At 43.8% G+C, this 25,855-nt stretch overlaps 1 protein-coding gene and 1 long non-coding RNA gene across 2 annotated transcripts in view; one reads left to right on the forward strand and one right to left on the reverse strand.

The window, feature by feature from the left end:
* Positions 1 to 10,806, forward strand: part of grhl1 (grainyhead-like transcription factor 1) — a 95,400-nt gene extending 84,594 nt beyond the window's left edge. The window contains exons 14-16 of the mRNA XM_070884982.1: positions 4,917 to 5,002; positions 7,284 to 7,348; positions 10,615 to 10,806. Coding sequence (XP_070741083.1) covers positions 4,917 to 5,002; positions 7,284 to 7,348; positions 10,615 to 10,729 — 266 coding nt within the window. The 3' untranslated portion in view covers positions 10,730 to 10,806. The remainder of the gene's footprint in view (positions 1 to 4,916; positions 5,003 to 7,283; positions 7,349 to 10,614) is intronic.
* Positions 10,689 to 25,855, reverse strand: part of LOC139267137 (uncharacterized) — a 96,995-nt gene continuing 81,828 nt past the window's right edge. The window contains exons 2-3 of the long non-coding RNA XR_011593833.1: positions 17,457 to 17,695; positions 10,689 to 11,053 (exon numbers count right to left, since the gene is read on the reverse strand). This is a non-coding gene — a long non-coding RNA (uncharacterized lncRNA). The remainder of the gene's footprint in view (positions 11,054 to 17,456; positions 17,696 to 25,855) is intronic.

Below are 25,855 nucleotides of genomic sequence, written 5' to 3' on the forward strand. Positions count from 1 at the left end.
AACAGTACAGCCCAGAGTATGAAGCCTCAACCCGACCTGGGTGTGAGCAGTTCCTTTAACACATTGATGTGTAACTTTTTATTTCAATTTAGTTCTCCATATCCCATTTTACTGGCCTTTTGAGCCCTTCCTTTATATCCTCGAAGCTAAATAGTCTTGCATAGAACCTTTTTCAAAAGTTGGTGAGAGTTGTGATTAAAATCCGATCATTGATCTGACAATTCTTTGCCATTATTTTTGTTTTTACCTTTCCTGTCCTTACTGAAGCTCCTCAGATAAGTTGTGTGCTAGGACTGAAATCAAACCCCACTGCAGTGCACATTGTGTTTGCTGAAACTCCGCAAAGAGCTGCAGTTTCCTTATTAACCTCCACAGCCGATCCGTTGGCTGTGCTGCAATGCTCAGTTTATGTGGGTGGTCAGAATGATGCAATTAACACCAAGTGTGCCAGCAACAATAAGCTAAACTGTACCGACGCCCATGTTATGCATGTTTGTGGTCAGAAGCCTGTCTGCCTTTAGACCAATTTGAGAAAAAAAATCTAAATACTTGGGGAAATAAGCACTCCTGATTTCCTTGCCTCATTAAACTGAAATGTCTTAACACTGAAAGTAACTTCTAGGGCACTGAAAATTTGATGGCCGGACTGTTACTTTCTGGTGGCCCTGGTGCTAGAAGTCTGATCAGGCAGACTGGTGAATTTCCTGGGTCAGATCCATTCACAGGCTCCTGGAGTTATTCACGCCTGCAGATGAGAGCTGGCTGCTTGAGGTGAAGGGGTGGGTGGAATGTCTTCTGCTGCAGGAGACGGATGCTTGCAGCAGCTTAAAGGAGCTAAGCATTGAAGATTTTTTTTTTAAATTCTGACACTGACGAAGTGGCAAAATCTAATGATAAACTACCATTTTGTGCTGTCGATATCGTCTTATGCTGCTGTCTTGGCTCATTTAAATGTTTTTGCCATCCTGCCTCCCCATGCAACGTAGGGTACCTGTTGAATGCTGGTGTTCCTCGCATCCAGCATTCATCATCATCATAGGCAGTCCCTTGGAATTGAGGAAGACTGGCTTACACTCTTAACATGAGTTCTTAGGTGGCTGTACAATCCAATATGAGAACCACAGTCCCTGTCACAGGGGGGAAAGATAGTGGTTGAGGGAAGGGGTGGGTGGGACTGGTTTGCCACACGCTCTTTCCGCTGCCTGCGCTTGATATCTGCGTGCTCTCTGTGATGAGACTCGAGGTGCTCAGTGCCCTCCCGGATGCACTTCCTCCACTTAGGGCAGTCTTTGGCCAGGGACTCCCAGGTATCAGTGGTGATGTCGCATTTTATCAGGGAGGCTTTGAGGGTGTCCTTGTAACGTTTCCTCTGCCCACCTTTGACTCACTTGCTGTGAAGGAGTTCCGAGTAGAGCGCTTGCTTTGTAAGTCTCATGTCTGGCATGTGGACAATGTGGCCTGCCCAGCAGAGCTGATCAAGTATGATCAGTGCTTCAATGCTGGGGATGTTGGCCTGGTCGAGGACGCTAATGTTGGTGCGTCTGTCCTCCCAGGGGATTTGTAGGATCTTGCGGAGACATCGTTGGTGGTATTTTTCCAGCGACTTGAGGTGTCTAGTGTACATGGTCCATGTCTCTGAACCATACAGGAGGGCGGGTTACTCCAGCCCTGTAGACCATGAGCTTGGTGACAGTTTTGAGGGCTTGGTCTTCAAACACTCTTTTCCTCAGGCAGCCGAAGGCTACACTGCCGCACTGGAGGCGATGTTGAATCTCATCGTCAATGTCTGCTCTTGTTGATAAGAGGCTCCCGAGGTATGGGAAATGGTCCACGTTGTCCAGGGCCGCGCCGTGGATCTTGATGACTGGGGGGCAGTGCTGTGCGGTGAGGATAGGCTGGTGGAGGACCTTTGTCTTACGGATGTTTAGCGTAAGGCCCATGCTTTCGTACGCCTCAGTAAATACGTCGACTATGTCCTGGCGTCGTCCGCGTACTGTAGCTCGACGACAGAGATTGGGGTGGTCTTGGACCTGGCCTGGAGATGGCAAAGGTTGAACAGGTTCCCACTGGTTCTGTAGTTTAGTTCCATTCCAGCGGGGAGCTTGTTGACTGTGAGGTGGAGCATGGCAGCGAGTAAGATTGAGAAGAGGGTTGGGGCGATGACGCAGCCCTGTTTGACCCCGATCCGGATGTGAATTGGGTCTGTGATGGATCCGTTGGTAAGGATCACGGCCTGCATGTCGTCGTGGAGCAGGCGGAGAATGGTGACGAACATTTGGGGGCATCCAAAACTGAGGAGAACGTTCCATAGACCTTCGCGGTTGATAGTGTCAAAGGCCTTTGTAAGGTCGAAGAAGGCCATGTATAAGGGCTGGTGCTGTTCCCTGCAGCTGTCGCGCTGCAAAAATCATGTCCGTTGTGCCCCGTAGGGGACGAAATCCACACTGTGACTCTGGGAGGAGCTCCTCAGCTACGGGGAAAAGACGGTTAAGGAGAACTCTAGCGACAACTTTCCCAGTGGCTGATAACAGGAAAATTTCTCTGTAGTTGCCACAGTTGGACTTGGTGACAGTTTAGGAAAAGGGGAGATGAAACGAGACCTGGGTGTCATGGTGCATCAGTCATTGAAAGTTGGCATGCAGGTACAGCAGGCAGTGAAGAAGGCAAATGGCATGTTGGCCTTCATAGTTAGAGGATTTGAGTATAGGAGCAGGGAGGTCTTACTGCAGTTGTACAGGGCCTTAGTAAGGCCACACCTTGAATATCGTGGACAGTTTTGGTCTCGTAATCTGAGGAAGGACATTCTTACTATTGAGGGAGTGCAGCGAAGGTTCACCAGACTGATTCCCGGGATGGCAGAACTGACATATGAAGAAAGACTGGATCGACTAGGCTTATATTCACTGGAATTTAGAAGAATGAGAGTGGACCACATAGAAACATATAAAATTCTCATGGGATTGGATAGGTTAGATACAGGAAGAATGTTCCCGATGTTGAGGAAGTCCAGAACCAGGGGACACAGTCTAAGGATAAGGGGTAGGCCATTTAGGACCGAGATGAGGAGAAACTTCTTCACGCAGAGAATTGTGAACCTGTAGAATTCTCTACCACAGAAAGTCGTTGAGGCCAATTCATTAGATATATTCAAAAGGGAGTTAGATATGGCCCTTATGGCTAAAGGGATCAAGGGGTATGGAGGGAAAGCAGGAATGGGGTACTGAAGTTGAATGATCAGCCATGAACATATTGAATGGTGGTGCAGCCTCGAAGGGGTGAATGGCCTACTCCTGCACCTATTTTCTATGTTGCTATGCTTGCCAAAGTGATAATGGTGCAAAATATAAGATCACTCCATCAGCACTGCCTCGTCGGAATGCACCTGCCCACATTTGGTGGAGTACTTCCATTGCGTGCAGCCATGCAGACACTAAAAAATGTAATGCACACAAAAATGGTCGGGGATCCAAAGTAACGGATCTCCAGCCCATTTTCTTCTGCTGCCCACACCCAGTACTGCAGGAATGGCATAGGAAGATCCCACACATTGTTTTTCACCAAGAAGAGATGCAGCTGTAACCTGTTGCTTCATGTATATCACCTGACTCTGGGATCAAATACCTCTGGTGTTTCTATTAGTAATCATAAATTTAAGGGACAGAATATAGTCTTACTCCTCCCAGCACAGAGCATAGTGCACCAGGAATATATTGAGTCATTCGATCCTGCCCTCGAGTCTTGTCGCCGAGAGCATGCAGAAAACAAGCGCAGGCAGTGGAAGGAGCGTGCGGCAAACCAGTCCCACCCACCCTTTCCTTCAATGACTGTCTGTCCCACCTGTGACAGAGACTGTAATTCCCGTATTGGACTGTTCAGTCACCTAAGTACTCACTTTTAGAGTGGAAACAAGTCTTCCTCAATTTCCTATGAAGATGATGTACCCGCGTGGAGCGTGGGTTGAAGAATTTGGGCTGCTTTGGAGCTAAAGATGCAAAGAAAAAAATGGATAAAATAAATTTGAAAAATGAAAGACTAGATCAGGCAACTGTTTGTTTTTTGTTTGCATGGGGTTTTCTGCTTAACCTTGAAAAACAATCAATCTCCTCGTTTACTATTTGATTCATTTATTAGATGATCAGAAACAGTTAGGACGATCTGTCAGATAGCTGGGCCCAGATTATGTATATATGTCATTTTAAAGTAACATCTTTGATTTTCCGTTGGAGGTTGTACATGTGTTCAGGGTAGTTTGTTCAGTATTACACCACAGATGAGAGATGAAGCATTATCCCAGAAGTGTTTTCCAACATGTGACGTGGAGCAGTTCTAGCCATCAACAGACTAAAGTTCATGCACCACATGAAAGTAGATTCAAGCTCCCTTCATATAATCACTGTTATTTGTTGATATTAGTTGCTGGCAGCGCAATGGTGAACAAAGAACAACTGGCACGGGTGCAGTGTACTTTTGTAAGTATGCATCTAAACTCTGTTCACAAACACTATGCTGACAAGCACAGCTATGGAGACTGGATCCAGCATTGGCCCAGAAACCTGGACAGTGGAAAGTTCCAAACTATACGACCTTCACTCATTTCAGTTGTTTAGTTGGCCAGATTAACAGTAGTTTCCTATTGATGTAGAACATCCACTTTGGCTCTGTCAAAATCTCACGTGTGACAACCGTGAAAAAGTGAGTTATTTGCTGCTTGTATCCTACGCAGATATCCTAAAATTCTGATACTTTTAACAAGTCCAAGTCCCTTTAGATTCCAAACTCGTCAAAAAAATATATAGACTATGCTGTATCAAGCTATAGTGCTTTAGTTACAGAGCCAGAGAAGGAAGGGATCACAAATGTCTGGAAGGTCGATCTGTGTTTTACTTTACATTCAGATTCTAACTGTCTCTTTTCAGTTTTGCTTTACGTCAGGAAGGAATGTGAAGAAGTGTTTGATGCATTAATGTTGAAAACTCCTTCGCTGAAAGGCCTAATGGAGGCAGTAAGTAAAAGAAAACTGGTTCTGAAAACTGTGGGCTAGAATTTCCATAAAACCCACCACTGCCGGATTGACGCCCAAAAAGATCGCTCAGATTCTTAAATTAACACCGGCGAAAAATTGCACAAAAAAAGGGAAAAAATACCGCCCGGCGAGAAAATGGATCTTACACGCAGATTCTCGCCGATTAAACGCGATCCTGGGCAAATTGGACGGTTCTTAATCAAAGCGGATGGTAATTACTCAAATTTAGACCAAGGCTGCAGTTGGGCCTAGGGAGGGGGAAAATAGAAAAAATATTTTTTCCAAGAAACAAAAAATTAAAAAATCAGAAAACATTCTCAAGACTCTTTTTAAGTTAATTGCTGTAAAAGAATTTTAAAATAATTTATAAAGAACACTTTAACTTGTCTTTCTTTGCAGGGCTACTTACCTACCGCCCAGCTCCAGCTGCTTTTTTGTGGGCAGTTTTTTCGATTTTACCTATGGGTCACCGCCGAGCCCAAATTTGGGCGGTAGCGGTATTTTTGGCGGTACCAGCGGTGCATTCCCCAGCGATATTTATTTTGAAAACGCTGGCGGAACTCTCAGAAATGGAGGGGAAATTTGTGCTGGGTGGTGTCCCGCCAAAAACGAGCAGAACCGCCGAGAAAACTGCCGGACATGGAGTGGAAATTCTAGCCCATTTAATGTGTTTTGGCATCTTATAACTTTCTCTTATTCTGATTATTCCATCTACACAGTAAATACAGGTCACAATGTGGATATTTCTCACTTCTGTATTTTTAGAGGGATCCTTAGTGGCCCACTGGTAGCAGATGATGCTGCAGTGCTTGCTGTGTCCACAGATTTTATTTTTTAAGAATATATATATTTCGTAAAATATAGTTATTACAGGTACTGAACGGAATCGTGCTTTCTTTATGTTAGTGACCATCTTCCTAGCTGCTGACAGAAGGAAAACAATAATTTAAAACTGTGAGGAGATTTCCATATATTTCAAAAAGGACTAATAAACATGACATAATTAATAAAAACATAAAAAGCTGAGAAAGCACAGCATCTAAAACTGAAAGCTCTGTCATTTCCTTTTACTGTCTCAAGCTCAGCATTGACGAAGTCACTTGTGATGCACTTACTGGCTGAGTTCAGGTTCTTCATATACCTCTGAACTAACCACACAGGAGGGGGCATCAAGGCTTAAATTATAATATAGTAATTGCCATTAGCCACCTCTAGTGTTGAACATCAGTGTTTTATGAGTTTTTCTTCATATAATCAATGTATTCACACGTACGAGGATTAAATTCCTCTCACTACATGTTTATCTGTATATAGACTAAAGACCTATTTCAATATTTGCCAATGAAACAAAACTTGGAAATATAGTAAACAGTGAAGAGGATAGTAGCAGACTTGAGGAGAACAGACTGGTGAAATAGGCAGACACGTGGCAGATGAAATTTAATGCAGAGAAGTGTGAAGTGTTGCAGTTTGGAAGGAAGAATGAGGAAAGGCAATATAAACAAAATGGTACAATTTTAAAAGGAGTGCAGGAACAGAAACCTGGGAGTTCACATACAAGTCGATAAGGTGGTTAAAACAGCATATGGGATCCTTGGCTTTATAAATAGAGGCATGGAGTTCAAAAGCTAGGAAGTTATGGTAAATCTGTATAAATCACTGGTTAGGCCTCAGCTGGTGTATTGTGTCCAATTCTGGACAGTGCACTTTCGGAAGGATTTCAAGACCTTGAAGAGAGTGCAGCGGAGATTTACTCGAATGGTCCCAGGGATGAGGAACTTCAGTTATGTGGAGAGATTGCAGAAGATGAGATTATTCTCCTTAGGGCAGAGAAAGTTAAGGGGAGATTTAATAGAGGTGCTCAAAATTATGAGGAATTTCGATAGAGTAGATCGAGAGAAACTGTTTCACTGGCAGGAGGATCATGAGTACACAGATTTAAGATCATTGGCAAAAGAACCAGGAGGAGCTGACAATTTATTTGACGCAGTGAGCTATTCTGATCTGGAATGCACTGTCTGAATGGGCGGTGGAAGCAGATTCAGTAGTAACTTTCAAAAGGGAATTGTATATATACTTGAAAAGGAAAGATTTACAGGGCTGTGGGGAAAGAGCAGGGGAGTGGGACTAATTGGAGAGTTTTTTCTAAGAGCCAGCACAGGTACAATGGGCTGAATGGTGCCTTTCTGTGCTGTATAATTCTGTGAGATTGCAACTGATTATAAAAGGACCAGCTTGACTGTTTGGTCTGTTATTCTAGATTTCAGAAAAATATGAAGTACCCCTTGAGAAAATTGCAAAGGTCTATAAGAAATGCAAGAAAGGGTGAGTAAATGCTACTTTGCAGTTGGTGTTGGTTGTTTGGGGAAAATCATCCTACAGTAAGTTTATGAACTATACAATAATATCTGCCACTCTCCCAAGATAGCTTCCATCCTCACTCCATTAACTCAGAGAGCTGCAAACTTGAGTGCACCTAATACAAGATGGTCTAGTCCTTTATTCATAGGTCTGGCTCAACCATGTTAAAGACTTCCATTCCTCCCTCTCCTCAGCCAAACTCTGTTACTCCAGGGTTATCCTGGAGGGCAAGGGACAACGAAGGGCTCCCTTTCTTCATGACGAACTGCCTCGCCAAACCCCTTTCCCTACCCCCTTCACCTCTAACCAGTGTGAAGAGCATGTGGATTTCTCAAAAACTGAGCCCATCTGCAGAGTTACATCTATTCTTCCACCCCTCCCCCCTCTTCCTCACCCACTCCTGACAACTGCTCAGCTCCTCTCTCATTCAGCACCATTGTTCCAGCATTCTGCAGTCTCTTTCCCATCTCCCTCTGCCTGTCCTCTACAAGATCCAGCTCTTCTTTCCTTGAGCCCTAACTCCTGATCACTCAATTACCTTTACTAGCTGACATTGTTAATAACTCCCTTTGCTCAGATGCTGTCGCTCTTCTTTTCCCTCTCTTCAAGAAGCCCAATGTGACTCATTCATGCTCCTCAACTGCAATCCAATCCCTAACTCCACTTTCCTTTATAAGGTCCTTCCACATACCAACACCTTTCAGTTCTATGCCCACCTCTCCCACAATGTATTGTTCAAATCCCTCCAATTCAGCTTCTGCCCCACACACAGCACTAGGACAACTCTGGCCAGTCACAACTGGCATCCTCTGTAATTGCAATTTGGGTGCGTTATTCCTGCTTGTCATCCTCACCATCCCCTTGTACGTGACATGGTTGACTATGATGTTCTGTTTAATCGCTTCCTCTTATACTGTTCCATGGGACTGCTCTTATCTGGTTCTACTCCTGCCTGTCTCGATGCAGCTAGGGTATCTCCAGTAATGGAATCTGTTCCAGCCTTTGCATCGTTTCCTTTGAAGCTCCCCAAGTATCTGCTACTGACCCTTTCTTTTTCTTCACCCATGTGGTGCTCCTTGGTGATATTTTCTGTGGGCCCAGGCCTAGATTGTTATGTTGATGACACTCGGCTCTTCCTCACCTCATGACCACTCTGCATTGTCTGATAGTAAATCAAGGATGAGCCAAAACCTCCTCCAACTGAACACCAAGAGGACCAAAGCCGTTATTTTTCAGCCCCTGCTCTTCTCCCACCAACACTATTCCCCTCCCCAGCCACTTGCTCAGGCCATGTGAAACCTTGGCATCCCCTTCGATCCACAGTTGAGTTTCAAGCCCTACATCTAATTCATTACCAAGACCACTTCCATCTCAGTAAGACCACCCAGCCTCACCCCTACCACTGAAACTCTTAACCATCCTTTTTTCACCTATAGACTTAATTTTTGCAACACTCTCCTTGCTGACCTCCTGTCCTGCACCTTCCATAAACACCAACTCTTCAAAATCCAACTGCTCATAACCTGTCCTGCACTAACCCACTCATCCACCACCCCTGACCTTGCTGATTTACACTTGTTTCCAATCCTCAATGCATTGAATTTAAAATCATTGCACGTCTTCAATTCCCTCCAAGTCCTCACCCCACCCTACCTCCACAATCTTCACAGCCTCTCGCATCCTTCGGTCCTCCAATTGTGCTCTTTTGTTCATCCCTTCCTCCCTTCATGGCACCAAGGCAGAGACTTCAGCTGCCTCAGCTCTTCTGTCCAAAACTCCCTCCGGCTGTTCTCTCCACTTTTTAATAGTCTTCTAAAACCCATCCTTTTTATCAAGCTTTAAGTCACTTCCTAGCCTTGCTCACCCTAGTTTAACAGCCATTCCTTTTGATTCCCTTATAATGTGCTTTGGGTGTATTTCCTGCATTAAAGACACTCTTTCAATGCAAGTTGTTGTTGATGACTTTTAGGAACAGGAATAGCCAATTCAGCCCCTCGAGCCTGTTCTGCCATTTAATTAGACCATGGGTGATCTGTACTTCCAACTCCATTTACCCGCCTTTGATTAAGGCTTTCTTGATATCCTTATCTAATAAAGATCTGTTGATCTCAGTCTTGAAAATTTCAACTGTTTTGATTTTATTTTTGTTCCATTAATTTTGTGCCTTCCCTTTAATGTGCTTGGAGCATTTTAAGGAAATTTCAGCCTTCTCAACACAACTGCCTTGCTTTATGTCTACAGTCCCAGAACAACAATATCAAACTGCTTTCAACCTCCTTGGGCATAGAACCTGCTTTTCAAAATATCCATTTTGTATTCTTGATGCATCCTCTATCTATTTTATTGGTGCTACTTTGATCAATGCACTCTTTACTTGCCTCTATTAGAACATAAGAACATAAGAAATAGCAGCAGGAGTAGGCCATTCGGGCCTTTGAGCCTGCTCCGCCATTTAATAAGATCATAGCTGATCTTCTACTTCAATTCCACTTTCCTGCACTATCTCCATAACACCATAATTCCCTTAATATCCAAAGATCTATCAATCTCTGTCTTGAATATACTCAATGGCTGAGCCTCCACAGCCTTTTGGGGTCGAGAATTCCAAAGATTCACCACCCTCTGAGTGAATAAATTTATCCTAATCTCAGTCCTAAATGGCCGTTGCCTTATTCTGAGATTGTGACCCCTGGTTCTAGACTCCCCAGCCAGAGGAAACATCCTCCCTGCATCTATCATGTCAAGCCCTGTAAGAATTTTGTATGTTTCAATGAGATCACCTCTCATTCTTCTAAACTCTAGAGAATGCAGGCCTAGTCTACTCAATCTCTCCCACTAGTTACAGCCCACTATTGATCCTTCTGAATACACTGTCCAACACACACTTCTTGCTTTGTGCATCTTCGCTGTGTTGAAATGAAGACTTATCACACAGTACTTTATTTTTTCTCAGGACCTCAAAAGTGTGGAATGTTTTGCCTCGTTTTAGTCCTTCTTCCCTCCTACAATCTGCCAGCTTTAAAAGCCATGTTTGGTGTTACTTAATGCAAATTGATTCATCCATCCGTCTCTTCTTTTCAATCTTCGTGGTGCTGCACTTAAGCATCTGGGACTTTTGTGATCACTTTGCTATTAAAAACTTGGAAATGTTAAAGTGGCACAAGAATGGATCAGCGTTTTTGGAATATTGTCAAAAAGTATATATTGACATGCTCTCATTCTGTTGCTAGCATCTTGGTGAATATGGATGATAATATTGTGAAGCACTATTCTAATGAAGACACATTCCAACTAAACATTGAAGAAATTGCAGGATCCTACAAGCTCACTTTTGCTGAGATATGAAGAGAATTGACCAGTAGATACTATTTTATAGCTCGTTGTCGGTCTTATGCATTTACTGGCCAGGTTAATGGCACACAAACAACGTGAGAACAGAGGAATAAAAGAAAAGAAGACAGTATGAAAATATAATATATACCAGACACATTGCATAAGTCAATACTGACCTCCAAAGTGAAACCATGTAATACCCCATTGAGTGTCGTGTACAGTATACAGTCATAATCACTTAGTGAGACGTCACAGTAAAGTAACAGCCAATTGATCTTCGGGCTTCCACCAATAATTTCTTTAGTCTTTTTCTATTCATTCCTCTGAGCTCCACCACTGTGATAACAACATTGATATAAGCATAAAACATCTAGAATAAAATGCATAAAATATGTCAACATATTTTAACCAAAGAAAAATTGCAATAAAAACAAACCATGCCCTTGTTAGTCTTGTATATATTATATATATATATATATAGAATAAAAAGTGCATAGTAGTGTCTTTCAAAGCTGGAGCTACAACTCGGGGTTCAGGTGTTAGCACTTGAACTCCTTGTTGCATTACACCCTTGTAATAGATGCCTCAGCAATTGTGTAACCTATTTTTATTATGGAAGGTGAATACTGTATTATCTAAATTCATGTTTTGTCTTGAATTCAGATTTTAGAAATTTAAATGTTACCTTTTTATAACTTAAAAAAAATCAACTGCAGGAATTAACATTTGAGATGGAGCACTTGAAGAATGTCCTTTGTGACATTTTCACACAAATGGCGGTAGGACTCCTTTGTATAGGTGTTGGACTGTCTGAACTACAGGAAAATGCAGTGAATGGCTAAAGAAGCCATAGAATTAAAGCCATGTTTTTTGTATATTAAGTGCAATATATTATCACAGAAATATCTACGTTTGTACCATCTTTTATCATTGTCATTTACAAAAAAAAAGGTTTACTAAGGATGAGGGTCTGGGTCTTTAAGTTTTACAGATAAACTTTATTGTTTAATTTTATTTTTAAAAAATACCTCAACTGTATTTCTAAATGTTTACGATGGAACAATATTTTTTTTTAGAAAAACAGTTAAGGTAAATTTAAAACTATTTTTGGTTTCCTGGGAAAATATAAAGGGTTATTAAATGTGCAGTTTTCTTTTCCAGTAATCTACAAATTTGAGGCCAGGCTAATGTTTTGCTTTAAAACAAATAGTCAGCTGTGAATGTACACTGGCTCTGACAGCGACTATCAATAACTAGGTCACTGCAAACATGATCAGAAAGGTTCTGCCATAATGAAGTAATTATAGAAATGTGAACATTAATTTTGTTATCGAATCCAGTACAGGCTGTAAACTATGTTTTACTGCATCCTTATGGTATGAAGGACTCTTTATTGTTCATCTAAAATGAAGTGCGCACTGAAAAATTACTTTATTTTTTAACCTTTGGCAGATGATTTGATTTTGAATAACAGAACCAATAATTTCAGTAACTATCAATATTTTCAAAACTTGCTAATATATTTTTATGGCACATCTTTTTCACACCACATTGTAAATTTGTCGTGTCCACGTTACTAGCGCAGCTGCACATCTGACTAAACGGCTGAGGTATCCAAACATCTGCTGCAGTCTGTTACAGGGCACTGCTAAATTTCTGTTGGTCTTTTAATTGAATAATTAGTGGTTTTAAAATGTTTTTAAATTTAAATCTCGAGGCAGGCTCCACCTATTGCACCAAATAGTATGGAACTGAGGCTTACAGACTAAGGGGCTAAATGTCTGTACGATGCAGGTTGTGGTGCAAATACTGGGTTACATCCGTTGGGGATGTCTGTCGCTGGCCGCAGTGAACATTGTGGCATCACACGGAGGTTCCCTACTCTGAATCCCAATGGCAGCATCCATGTACCTGGGGACACACCTCGGGTGATTGCTCATTGAAGAGACCACATATTGTGGCGGACTGTGCCAGGTCCACAGGGGTTACTGGCACGGTCGAATGTCACACTGACATTCATTGCCTGGATTCATATATGAAGAATGGCCACTTGGCCAAAGTACCAGATACAATATACATTTATTCAAGGGGTTATATCCAATATTAGCATTTTTAGAAGAGAAGAACATTGGATGGAAAAAATTATGCATGAAAGCATTAACATGTTTGTGTAACATTTTGACAAACAAATATGGAAGACTAGTGATAGTGCTGCCTGTTACAGATGTTCTGTCTTAAAGCTCTACAATTGTTAGAGCAACAAGTTATTCTTAATCACATCTCATCTTTTTGACCACAGCAGAAGGATAGTGAAATATTTTGACAAAATAATTTCCCTACTTGCAAATGTTTTTGTTAGCATTCTATTGTAGAGAATTAACAAAAAAAAATACACTTATTGACATCCTTCAACGTATAAATGAAACAAAAGGTTACAAAATCTTAAATTCAATTTACTCAGTAAATGCAAACATTAAAACGCGCAATGTCTGGTAAATAAGGGCCTGGTCTTTAATAGCTGAAGAAAAAAATTATTGCAGCTTTATACAATTACATAAGAAAGAAAGACATACATCTCTATATGTATATTTTTGGTAAGAGGTCATGCTGCAATTGAGTACCATTGACATCTTCCGGACATCCGATAATTATAATCCAAATTTTCTCAGAAGAAAATTCGCGACTGTTTTTATTGTATTATTGAAGTGTTTTTCTGACTTTTGATATGCATTTGAAAAGATGTATTCAAGCTTTATTGTATACCAAAGGGAATAAATTTTATATGGACATTTCTACACTAAGTCACACAGTTATTGATTGTCTTTAAACCATGCAAAAACCTTACTTAATATTAAACTATGGTTTCAAACAGACCGATTTCCGATCCATCAATGTAGTTATTATTCTAGCTTTGTGTTGATTCAATGCAATAATCACTTTGTATCAATGTAACAACTGCAATATAACATCTTGGGAGTGACCAGTAGGAAAAGAAAAGGAAAACAATTTTGAATCCATCCCCAAAACTATGGGCTCAATTTTCCCCAAAGCCATTTCTTGGCATACTTGAAGAGTTACGCCCGTTTTTTGGAGGCCCAACTACGCCAAAAAAAATCATCCAACTTTCCCCGTTTGAATTGTTAATTTTGGCGCCGCCTAGCCTGTCCTTTAGCTTTGGGATGGAGTCTAAGATCTGCGCCAAAAATATTGTGTTGCCAGGGTAACAAGGGACATACTGCGGACTGAGGCTGGAAAGTGAAACATACAACACATTCTGGAGAGCTCACAGCAACCTGCACAAGCGCCTTACATATTGCAGCAACATTCCATCATTAAATTATTAAAGTGTTTATGCCAAAAGTCTATCCCCTGCCCTCTGCCTCCCCACCTCCCGGTGCCACTCCTAACCCTGCCCGAAAGGCCTCCTGGTGCTCGGTGCCGCTCCTAATCCTGGCTGAAGGGCCTCCCATTGCCGGTTGCTGCTGCTAGCCCTGGCTGAAGGACCTCTCCTTCCCGATGCCGGTTACCGCTCCTAGCCCTGGACGAAGGGCCTCCCTCCTCCCGGGGCTGGTTACTGCTCCTAACCCTGGCCGAAAGGCCTCTTTTCCCCCCTCTCCTCTCTCCTCCCCCCACCCACCCCCCCTCTCTGCTGCTACTATCTGGGCCGTGGAACTGCATCTGCTGCACTGATTTTCTGACCTGCGCCGATTTTATTAACTGCCCAAAAGGTTTTTCCAGTGTGGTCACATACGTCGTCCTAAGAAAAATTGGAGTAAATCGGTGCTGGCCAGAACTGGCGCGGGTGGCAGGTTACGCCCCTAATGACCCAAAAAAAATACTAACCTAAAAAAATCGTAACTAACTGAGTTACGCTGGTGCAGAAACTTTGGGGAAACTTGGATATTTTAATTTAGGCCAGAAAAAACGGCGCAGATAACCGGAAAATGCCTTCAAAAAGATTTAAGACCATGACATTTTGGTAGCAGGTTTTCCTCTTTAGTGCTTGGTCCTAAATAATCCAGGCAGAATGTATAATGGATAATCAGGTGGGGAGGATCCCACATCCTAATGGCACCCATGGTATGTAAATAACCAACCAACCTCACTAAAACAGATTATCTGCTTCATTATCACATTGCTGCTTGTGGGAGTTTGCTGTGCGCAAACTGGCTGCTGTGTTTCCTACGTTACAACAGTGACTCCACTTTAAAATTACTTCAATTGGCTGTAAAGTGCTTTGGGATGTCCTGAGGTCACCAAAGGTGCTATATAAAAGCAAGTCCTTCTTTACGGTATGTAAATAGCGTTCACACCACACTTCTGCAGTTCAGGAAGTCCCCGGCCATAGGGTTTCAAATACCTAATTCCCTGAAAGTGCAGGTAAGTAAAGGCCAACAGCATTTTGTGTTTTATAATAGTCAGGCCACAGCTGGAGCACAGTGTACAGTTTTGGGTGCTTCATAGAAAGGACTTGAAACCATAGAGCGTGTTCAGTGTAGATTCACCAGGATGATGCCGGGGATAGGAACCTGTAGTTATGAGGAGAGACCTGAGACACTGGGACTATTTCCACTAGACCAGAGAAAGCTAAAACGAGATTTAATAAGAGGTTCAAAAAATGATTTAGCGTTCTGATGGGGTGAATAGGGAAAGGTTATATCTTCTGGTTGGGGAGTCAATATTGAGGTATAATCAATTCAAAATAGTCACTAAGGGAGAGAGGATAAGAGAAATGTCTTTCAGCAGAGTGTTGTTGAAGACTGCACTGCTCTGCCAAAGGGATTGGGTGAGGCCAAATTTTGGGGTGGGAAACTGGAAGTATTTGAAGCAGAGGAAGATAGAGGGCTATGAGGAAGAAGCGAGGTATGGGATTCGTTTTCCATTGCTCTAACAAAGAGACGCTACAGACACGATAGGCTGAATGACCCGTGCTGTAAGCGTCTATGGTTCTAATAAATAGTGGTTTGTATTCTAGTTTCTATCCTATTCGCGGTGATTTCCTGTACTGTGGGCAATGTTTGTTTGTCTTTCCTCCAAGGTAAGTTTTATTCCTTTTCTTGTACTCACGACTGAATCACCATTCTAGTTACATATTCCCTTGTTTGAATCCCATGTGTTTGTGTTTCCCTGGCATTTTTTCCATTTGATAAGTCAGTGCCAGCTGTTGTGCACTTTAACCATAGTCAAAGGTCAGTGCCTATCAAAGTCACTATGACTTGTCTGCAATTCTAGTGGCAATTTGTAAAAATTATGCCTCTAGTAATAATGGAGTCAATTATGAACCACCTTATGTTACATCCACTCCTGTCTATGATTGCCTTTCATCTATTGATACCACAGTGTTTTAAATGTTGAGTAACTGTAATGATTTAGCAAACTTATGATATAAGCTACATCAATAGTGTTTCTTCTAAGTCATTGGATATCTGATGCAATAAAACTGCTGAGCCCACATTATCAATATACCATTCTTATAATATGCAGTTCTTGATATAGCCAAAATCTTCACCTATCACACTTGTCTTAGAATACTAAAAGTCCTATAAATTTCCCACCATTATACCACCATTTTACCTGTTTATATCTATTTTCATCATTTATATTGAGTTGGCATGAAACAGGATTTTCATTCTCCAAAACTAATACCACAACAGCTCTGCACCGTCCATAATCCAGGTAACAGCATGCGTGCGCACACAGCTGATTTTATTATTTGTTCAATGAGATCATATTTATTTTTGAGCATGTTCAGTTGGCACATATGAACATATTTTTTCCATAATAGCAACTGAGTGGTGAAAACCATGGGGTAAATGTTTGTCTTCACCAGCTGGGGGGTAATGGGTTGGAGCGACTCGCCCACATTGTAGAACCCGTGCAATTTTCATTCCATTGAAATCATAGCAGCGTAAGAACATAGGAATTGTAGGTCGAATAAAGACCAAGTCCATCAAGTTCGCCTTCTACCATCCTGGTAGCTGCCTGCTATACCAATAATGGAGTTGTTGACAAATCATAGCAATCAATTAGTCTACAACAGACCCAGCCATGAGGTGAAGAAAACAGCAGTGGGTGGAGAGTTTTGGGAACTATAGGTCAAAAAACAACTGTTTCTCCCAAGTATGCTACACCCACGTCATGTCTCAAATTACTCGCATACTGTATTCCAAAATATTATTTTCTGAAATAAATCTATCTAATTTGCATTTGAACGAATCAAGACTATCAGCTTCCACTGTATCCTTAGGAGCCTCCTGCATAGATTTACCAGTCACTCACTGAAATATTGTTCGTGCAGATTAGTTCTGAATTTATTTCATAGAAACATAGAAAATAGGTGCAGGAGTAGGCCATTCGGCCCTTCGTGCCTGCACCATCATTCAATATGATCATGGCTGATCATGCAACTTCAGTACCCTTCAAGTGCAGGCCATGTCCTCTAGTTCTACTGTTCTGGACAAGGTGAACAGCATGGCGTGGTCTACATTATATCGTGGTCTACTTTAAAATTCTAAAAATAGCAATCATATCACACCTCAATCTTCTCTTTTCGAATGAGAGAATGCCCGATTTACATAATCGCTCATCATAATCCAATCCCTCCATCCTCTCAAATCATTTTGTTTGCCCTCTTTATCATTTCAATAACTGGAATATCTTTTTTGTACTGTGGCAACCAGAACTTAATACAATATTCCAACTGCGGTCACACCAATGATTTATAAAGTGGCAGCATTACCTCACTATTTTGTTTGTCCTCATGTGAAACATTTTGCATTTCTCTACATTGAATTTCATCTGCCACCTGTCTGGCCAATTCCCAGGTATATTCAAATCCTCCAGCAGCTTATCCTGTTCAGCTTTGGAGTCTACCATCTTCATTAGCTTTGTCAATGGATTGAAAATCAGGCAAGTTTATGACAGGCATGCGATCCGATCCGCCAGATTATTGCTCAGGCAGTGAAGATGAAAATTTACCTGTTGGATGAATGGAATATTGCTAAAATATGAGACGCTCATACATTTGTGGAATACAGGTTGTATTATAGCAGTGAGGAATACCTCATAACAAACAAGTAACATAATCACTAGGGAACTTTAAGGAAAATTTTCGGGACAATTTTGACTTTCATCAGACAGGCGATGGCTGGGGTGTCATCAGTGCAAGACCTGAATCCATTTTGATAATTGGACTGCATTTGAAACTTATTAGCGACCAGCCCAAGCATTTTCCGCGATGGTGGGCAACTCAACCGAATTGGAGGGTGGGATTTCAGATGGGCCTCGAGCCTGGTTAAAGAGTGCTTGCACTTCTTAAAGCGAGGTGTAATAGTAGATGTGATTCAATGATTTGGGCAGATTTTCACATGTTGTGTATTGTGTCTGTAAGCACTCTAGTAATGACTCCATGAGGCAAGGTATTATACTTGAACTGTTGTGACCTTAGTCCATTTATTGCAGCTCCTGAGTGAGGATACAGCATGGTGAGTTCCTTTTTATACCTGGTTACCTGTCATGTTCAGGTGACCCCTAGGTGCACCCTCTGGTGGTACAAGCATAGTATATACAGTGTGAAGATATATCCAGTCGTCTTATGTAACTGTACATTGAGTGTACAGGGAGTATACTTATACATACACAACATCACTCTCCCCTAAGTCTTGTGCCACTGGCCTTTGCATTGTGTGCTCTGGCCCTAGACTTGAGTGTCCAAAGCCTTTGCACATTGTCTGTGCTTTGGCTTGGCTCTCTCTGTCTGTTGACCCCCAAGTCCTCATTGCCACAACATTGGGAAATGGTCAGCAGTGGACGGTTTGAGGTTGCAGTGGGGGTTGAGTGGGTTCTGGGTGTGATCCATGTGTGCCCATGGCTACATACAACCATTTCCCCCCCCCCCCCCATATATAGACCATGTGTGTGGCTCAACACCTGCATGTGCATACATGTGCAGAAGGAAAGAACTAAAAAAAAAACATAGGATTAATTACATCACTGTTTGTGTTCTGCAGTAGTGGAACAAGTATATTTTACAGGTAAGGTACATACGTGGTATCACAGTCTTGCCCCTGGGTTGTGTAGGTGCAGCTGGGTGAGGACGCTAGTTCCAGAATGACCGGACTGTGTCCAGGTTGTCCGATGGTGGCGCTGTGCCTCCTGCCAGCTGGGTGGGCTCGGATCGCACACCTGGCTGAGTCTCAGGGCCTTTGCCGTTGCCTAGTGGTGGGCAGAGTCACAGGAATGTGTGGCCTCATTGTCCTCTTTTGAGGGCTGCGGTGTCTCCCTGTTGCCCTTCAGCGATAGTGGGAGCCTGGTAAGCGCCAGGTCCCATTGGGAGAGCTGGAGGGTGTTGGTCTCTTGCTCCCGGTACTGGCCCTGGTAGCCCGAGTGGTAGAGCCGATCAGGGGCAGGGTACCGATAGTGGTGCCTTTGCCATCCACTGACCGCTGGCCCTGCAGCTGGTATGCTTCCTCTGTGTGTGGCCACACTCCCTGGGGCATCACATTGGTCCCGGAAGTGCAGGCTACATGATCGGGTAGTCCGCTGGACCTGGGTGCTTCCGACGGGAGGTTGCCCTTGGTTTTGTCGGCGTACATGTAGAACCCAGCATCGCACATCGTTACTTCATTTACTGTATATAATACATTGGTTCCGACCGCAATTGCCCGACTTAACATGGTTAGTTACATTTACATACTTGCATTTGTCAATTACATCTTTTACATATGTTTTACCGGCATCGCTGTATAAAGAGTGGAACTGTCCTTTTAATTGTGATGGATTGCTGGTCTCCTTTAAGAGGGCCTTGCAATCTTTACCCCAATCCGGTTCGCTGCTCAGCATCACGTGTTGCTCCATCAACGCTGCCCCTCGTGGTCTGGCCGCCGCCATCTTTACTTCAGGTGTTTCACCTTGTGGTGCAGGCGCCATCTTCTTTCTCTCCATGAGGTAGGCTGCGGTGATCGTTTTATCCCCAGGTTCTGCCACGGAAACAGGGAAGTTACCTTCTGCGCCGATTTTCTTCCTCCGGAGTCCTGCCACTGGAGCCCGGAAGGTGAGGTCAGGTGGTTTTGGCTGGATCATCTCGCAGTTGGATTGAGCGGTCTGTGTCATCTCCACGCAGTCGAGTTGAGCGGCTGGTTTCTCAGGTGTTGTGCTGGATCCAAATTTTGGGCCGCGTAGGACGTCGATCGCCAGAGGCTGGAGGTTTTCCCAGCTCCAACGGATCTTTTTCATCCATCTTCTTCCTAGCAGCATTGGACCATCACCAGCAATGATCCACAAAGGTAACTTGTGCATCGCGCCATCACAGGACACTTGGACATCCACGCTGCCAACGACTGGGATGGTGTCGTTTGTGTAGGTGAGCAGCTTCTCTTGGATCGGGATCATTTTAGGTCGTGCGACTGGATTGTCCCAGAGTTTCTCAAAGATCGCCCGATTCATTAGTGACTGGATTGCCCCTGTGTCCACCACCGTCGTGATTGGAACATCGTTGAGTTCAACTTCCATTTTCAATGGGGAACTCTCGGTGTTGCAGGTAAATACTCCGTACACCTCATCGTGGGGCTGAGCTGCCTCATGGACTCTCTCTTCATCGATTCGGTGAGTAAAATTTCTCTTGCACATTCGCTGGAGGTGGCCCTTCGTGTTGCAGCCTTTGCATGTATAGTCTTTATAGCAGCACTGTGTGATTTCCTCCACAGCGCCAGTACGGGGTTAGCCGTTTGGCCCCATGTGGCGGACTCAGGGTTGTGGGACTCGGGGTTCTGTTCTCTCTTCCCTGAGGGAGACTGCTTGCAGCAGCCTTGTGTATAAAAGACGCCAGACGGTTCACAGTACTTGCCGGGTTAGAGTCCTAGAGATGAGTCATCCGCTTGGGTTTGAGTTGTTCCTGTATTAGCGTTGCAAGCTCCTCATATATTGTGGTCATTGTTTTCGCTGGAGTTAGCAAGTCCCTAGCGAGGCCATCGATGATGGGCCTACAATTGCTGAGCAGGATAGCTCTGCGCTTATCTGCCAGCGAGGCCGGGCCGTCTCCCACCAGGTCGTTCGCAAGAAAGAAGTGTTCGAGCCTTTCCACAAAGGCCTCCCAATCTTCCCCATCGGCGAAGTGTTGAAACGTGCCAAGGTTAGCCATTTTCGCGTGGAAATTCGTAATATCGTCGCCAGTTATCGTGTCTGTAAGCGCTCTAGTAATGACTCCACGAGGTAAGGTATTGTACTTGAACTGTTGTGACCTTAGTCCATTTATTACAGCTCCTGAGTGAGGGTACAGCAAGGTGAGTTCCCTTTTATACCTGGTTACCTGTCGTGTACAGGTGACCCCTAGGTCTCCACCAGTTGCACCCTCTGGTGGTACAAGCATATTATATACAGTGTGAAGGTACATCCAGTAGTCTTATGTAACTGTACATTGAGTGTACAGGGAGTATACTTATATTATACATACACAACAATGTGTGCTTCTGTTTTTGCCGTGGAGGGGTGGCAATGGGCGGTCAGCTTCCTGCGCCCCATGGGGGTTTTTGGGGCCAGTTTTGCAGGGGAGCAGAGCAGTACCACCCAGAAACGTTGAGCCGGTGTGCAACGCCCCTGGTTGCGACACCCGCTCGCTTTTTGAGTCCCGCCTGATCCGCTTGCCCCGCAGTGTGGCCTGCTGGGACTGCCTGTGAAAACGGCGAACCAGCCTATACGGCTGCAGTGAGGTAAGTAATGCCGACCTCAGGTAAGTTTGATTGTTTTCTCTTTTAATTATTTTAGCGATTTATGTTGTGGTGGCAGGGGCTATGTATTGGGAATGTTTTTGGTGGGGTTTTTTCAGGTTTCCCCCTGCCCCCCCCTTCCCCTCCAGATCTCTCTGAGTACTCCCGGGCCGGCTGTTTAGCTTAGGATTCTCCCATGCTCAGTCGGCCTAGCAGCCTAAGAGAGGCATACAATGCCTCCTCTAGCGCTGCGCCCCACAACTCTTTTGGGGGGGGGGAACAAAATAAACATTAAATCAAGTGCCCCCCGATCTGGGGGACAGTCCAAACACTTTTCACGTGCCCTTTTTTTTTTGTTTGTTTTTATGGTGATTTTTGTGGGTTTTTTTATTTGGGCACTAAAATCATAATTTTCGCTGCGCCCCACACTCAGGGCCCAGCTGCCCAATTTTGATGACTGAGGCGCAAACTGTTCCCGGGTGCAAACTTTACTGCCCGCCGCCATTAGCACCCCGAAATCAGCAACGCCGAAGATCCAGCCCTTGATATGTTAGATGACTTGTTTAAGCTTGAGTGACGCAGCGGTAGATGGCTTTGGTGGAGCAGGTGAGGACCAACAGCCAGGCCTTCTTCCCCTGGGACGGCAGGAGGTACCCAAGCAGACGCTGCAACAGGCCTGCAGGGAGGTAGCAGAAAGTATGAATGCCAGAAGCATCACTCCCAGTACATGAGTTCAGAGCCACTAAAAGTTCAACCACGTTACCAGGACATCAAGGGTAAGAATTATGTCTTGATATTTCTATTTTTCACGTTAGTCCTTACCACAGTAGTACCTCCATGATTTGGTTGGGGATTCAAACGTGTTATAGTTCTGCGCTCAGTATCTTGGGCCTTTACAAATCCAAATCCTTATTGCAAACATCCAAAATGATATATTTAACTTACTCCCTCCTGCAATGGCCTTACTCAATGGCACAAAAGCCACACGAGGCACATTCTATGGACAAGGTCACTCTATGACCTGAACCTTTATTCACAGGACCAAGAAGTGATGACCCTGCGTGGGACCTCCCTTTATATACCTGGATGACCAGGTAAGGAGTTCACCCGCTGTGGTCAAGGTGTGCATTGCTTCAGTATATACAGTATTGCAGTGGTGTTACATAGAAGTTACATACATGACACCTCCAGTGACAACCCACGTAATTCTACAGGTCCGGGCCATAAAAGGAGCGGACGTGCAGCGGCCCGAGAACAGCATGGAGGCCACTTCAGGAAGCAGCACGAGCTGGTGCAGGAGGGCAACGACTTGGAGAAGGGTGACTGGATTGGACGTCACCAAAATCCAGGTCGCTGATTGGAGCGTGGGCAGGTACAGCAGGAAAGGCGGCAAACAGCAGAGGAGCGGCGAGGTCGGGGCGAAGGAGCGGCGAGAGATTGTAGAGCAACGTGGACTAGGAGAGGTGTGAGATTGGGGCACAGAAGAGTCAAGGCCCCTGGGGCAGCACAGGCCAGCCCACACTGCGATATGTGTGTGCACTAGATCCATGCCGCAGAGCTGGTCTCCAGTTGTCTTGGTTAATCTTTGCCAATGGACCAAGACCGAGCTCTGTCAAGCCCGTGTGGTGGATGGGGTGCAACGGTCACCACACATTTAAAAAAAAATCCTTCCACCCTTCAATATGTAGTTCGGGACCTGGAATGTCCGGTCCTTCATTGAAACACCTGTGAACTCATCGCTTTTTGGTGTGGAAACAAGTCATCCTCGATAAGAGGAACCACCTAAGAAGAAGAGTACCTCCATCGCCCTTCCACCCCCGCAAGATGGAGGGGGAAGCCCTACAGATAATTGAATCAAGCAGATCGATAAGTGTTGGTGCTAGCAAAGCTTCCGGCGACATACAGCAGGTTATCTCTTTCTCTTTCCTGTTCTCTTCAAGCAGTCACACATACAAGCAACGTAGTAACCTGGTACTGCATTGCACTGCCACTCATAACAACATAACAACATGAGAATTAGGAACAGGAGTAGGCCATCTAGCCCCTCGAGCCTGCTCCGCCATTCAACAAGATCATGGCTGATCTGGCCGTGGACTCAGCTCCACTTACCCGCCCGCTCCCCATAACGCTTAATTCCCTTATTGGTTAAAAATCTATCTATCTGTGACTTGAATACATTCAATGAGCTAGCCTCAACTGCTTCCTTGGGCAGAGAATTCCACAGATTCACAACCCTCTGGGAGAAGAAATTCCTTCTCAACTCGGTTTTAAATTGGCTCCCCCGTATTTTGAGGCTGTGCCCCTTAGTTCTAGTCTCCCCGACCAGTGGAAACAACCTCTCTGCCTCTATCTTGTCTATCCCTTCCATTATTTTAAATGTTTCTATAAGATCACCCTTCATCCTTCTGAACTCCAACGAGTAAAGACCCAGTCTACTCAATCTATCATCATAAGGTAACCCCCTCATCGCCGGAATCAGCCTAGTGAATCGTCTCTGTACCCCATCCAAAGCTAGTATATCCTTCCTTAAGTAGGGTGACCAAAACTGCACGCAGTACTCCAGGTGCAGCCTCACCAATACCCTGTACAGTTGCAGCAGGACCTCCCTGCTTTTGTACTCCATCCCTCTCGCAATGAAGGCCAACATTCCATTCGCCTTCCTGATTACCTGCTGCACCTGCAAACTAACTTTTTGGGATTCATGCACAAGGACCCCCAGGTCCCTCTGCACCGCAGCATGTTGTAATTTCTCCCCATTCAAATAATATTCCCTTTTACTGTTTTTTTTCCCAAGGTGGATGACCTCACATTTTCGGACATTGTATTCCATCTACCAAACCTTAGCGCATTCGCTTAACCTATCTAAATCTCTTTGCAGCCTCTCTGTGTTCTCTGCACAACCTGCTTTCCCACCAATCTTTGTGTCATCTGAAAATGTTGTTACACTACACTCTGTCCCCTCTTCCAGGTCATCTATGTATATTGTAAACAGTTGTGGTCCCAGCACCGATCCCTGTGGCGCACCACTAACCACCGATTTCCAACCCGAAAAGGACCCATTTATCCCGACTCTCTGCTTTCTGTTAGCCAGCCAATTCTCAATCCATGCTAATACATTTCCTCTGACTCCGCATACCTTTAACTTCTGCAGTTACCTTTTGTGTGGCACCTTATCGAATGTCTTTTGGATATCTAAATACACCACATTCATCGGTACACCTCTATCCACCATGCTGGTTATATCCTCAAAGAATTTCAGTAAATTAGTTAAACATGATTTCCCCTTCATGAATCCATGTTGCGTCTGCTTGATTGCACTATTCCTATCTAGATGTCCCGCTATTTCTTCCTTAATGATAGTTTCAAGCATTTTCCCCACTACAGATGTTAAACTAACCGGCCTATAGTTACCTGCCTTTTGTCTGCCCCCTTTTTTAAACAGAGGCATTACATTAGCTGCTTTCCAATCCGCTGGTACCTCCCCAGAGTCCAGAGAATTTTGGTAAATTATAACGAATGCATCTGCTATAACTTCCACCATCTCTTTCAATACCCTGGGATGCATTTCATCAGGAAGAGGACTTGTCTACTTTGAGTCCCATTAGCCTGTCCAGCACTACCTCCCTAGTGATAGTGATTATCTCAAGGTCCTCCCTTCCCACATTCCCGTGACCAGCAATTTTTGTCATGGTTTTTGTGTCTTCCACTGTGAAGACCGAAGCAAAATAATTGTTTAAGGTCTCAGCCATTTCCACATTTCCCATTATTAAATCCCCCTTCTCATCTTCTAAGGGACCAACATTTACTTTAATCACTCTCTTCCGTTTTATATATCGGTAAAAGCTTTTACTATCTGTTTTTATGTTTTGCGCAAGTTTACCTTCGTAATCTATCTTTCCTTTCTTTATTGCTTTCTTAATCATTCTTTGCTGTCGTTTAAAATTTTCCCAATCTTCTAGTTTCCCACTAACCTTGGCCGCCTTATACGCATTGTTTTTTTAATTTGATACTCTCCTTTATTTCCTTGGTTATCCACGGCTGGTTATCCCTTCTCTTACCACCCTTCTTTTTCACTGGAATATATTTTTGTTGAGCACTATGAAAGAGCTCCTTAAAAGTCCTCCACTGTTCCTCAATTGTGCCACCGTTTAGTCTGTGTTTCCAGTCTACTTTAGCCAACTCTGCCCTCATCCCACTGTAGTCCCCTTTGTTTAAGTATAGTACGCTCGTTTGAGACACTACTTCCTCATCCTCAATCTGTATTATAAATTCAACCATACTGTGATCACTCATTCCTAGAGGATCTTTTACTAGGAGATCGTTTATTATTCCTGTCTCATTACACAGGACCAGATCTAAGATAGCTTGCTCCCTTGTAGGTTCTGTAACATACTGTTAGAACATAAGAACATAAGAATTAGGAACAGGAGTAGGC

Source organism: Pristiophorus japonicus, chromosome 7, assembly GCF_044704955.1.
Source record: "Pristiophorus japonicus isolate sPriJap1 chromosome 7, sPriJap1.hap1, whole genome shotgun sequence".
NCBI classification, from domain to species: domain Eukaryota; kingdom Metazoa; phylum Chordata; class Chondrichthyes; family Pristiophoridae; genus Pristiophorus; species Pristiophorus japonicus.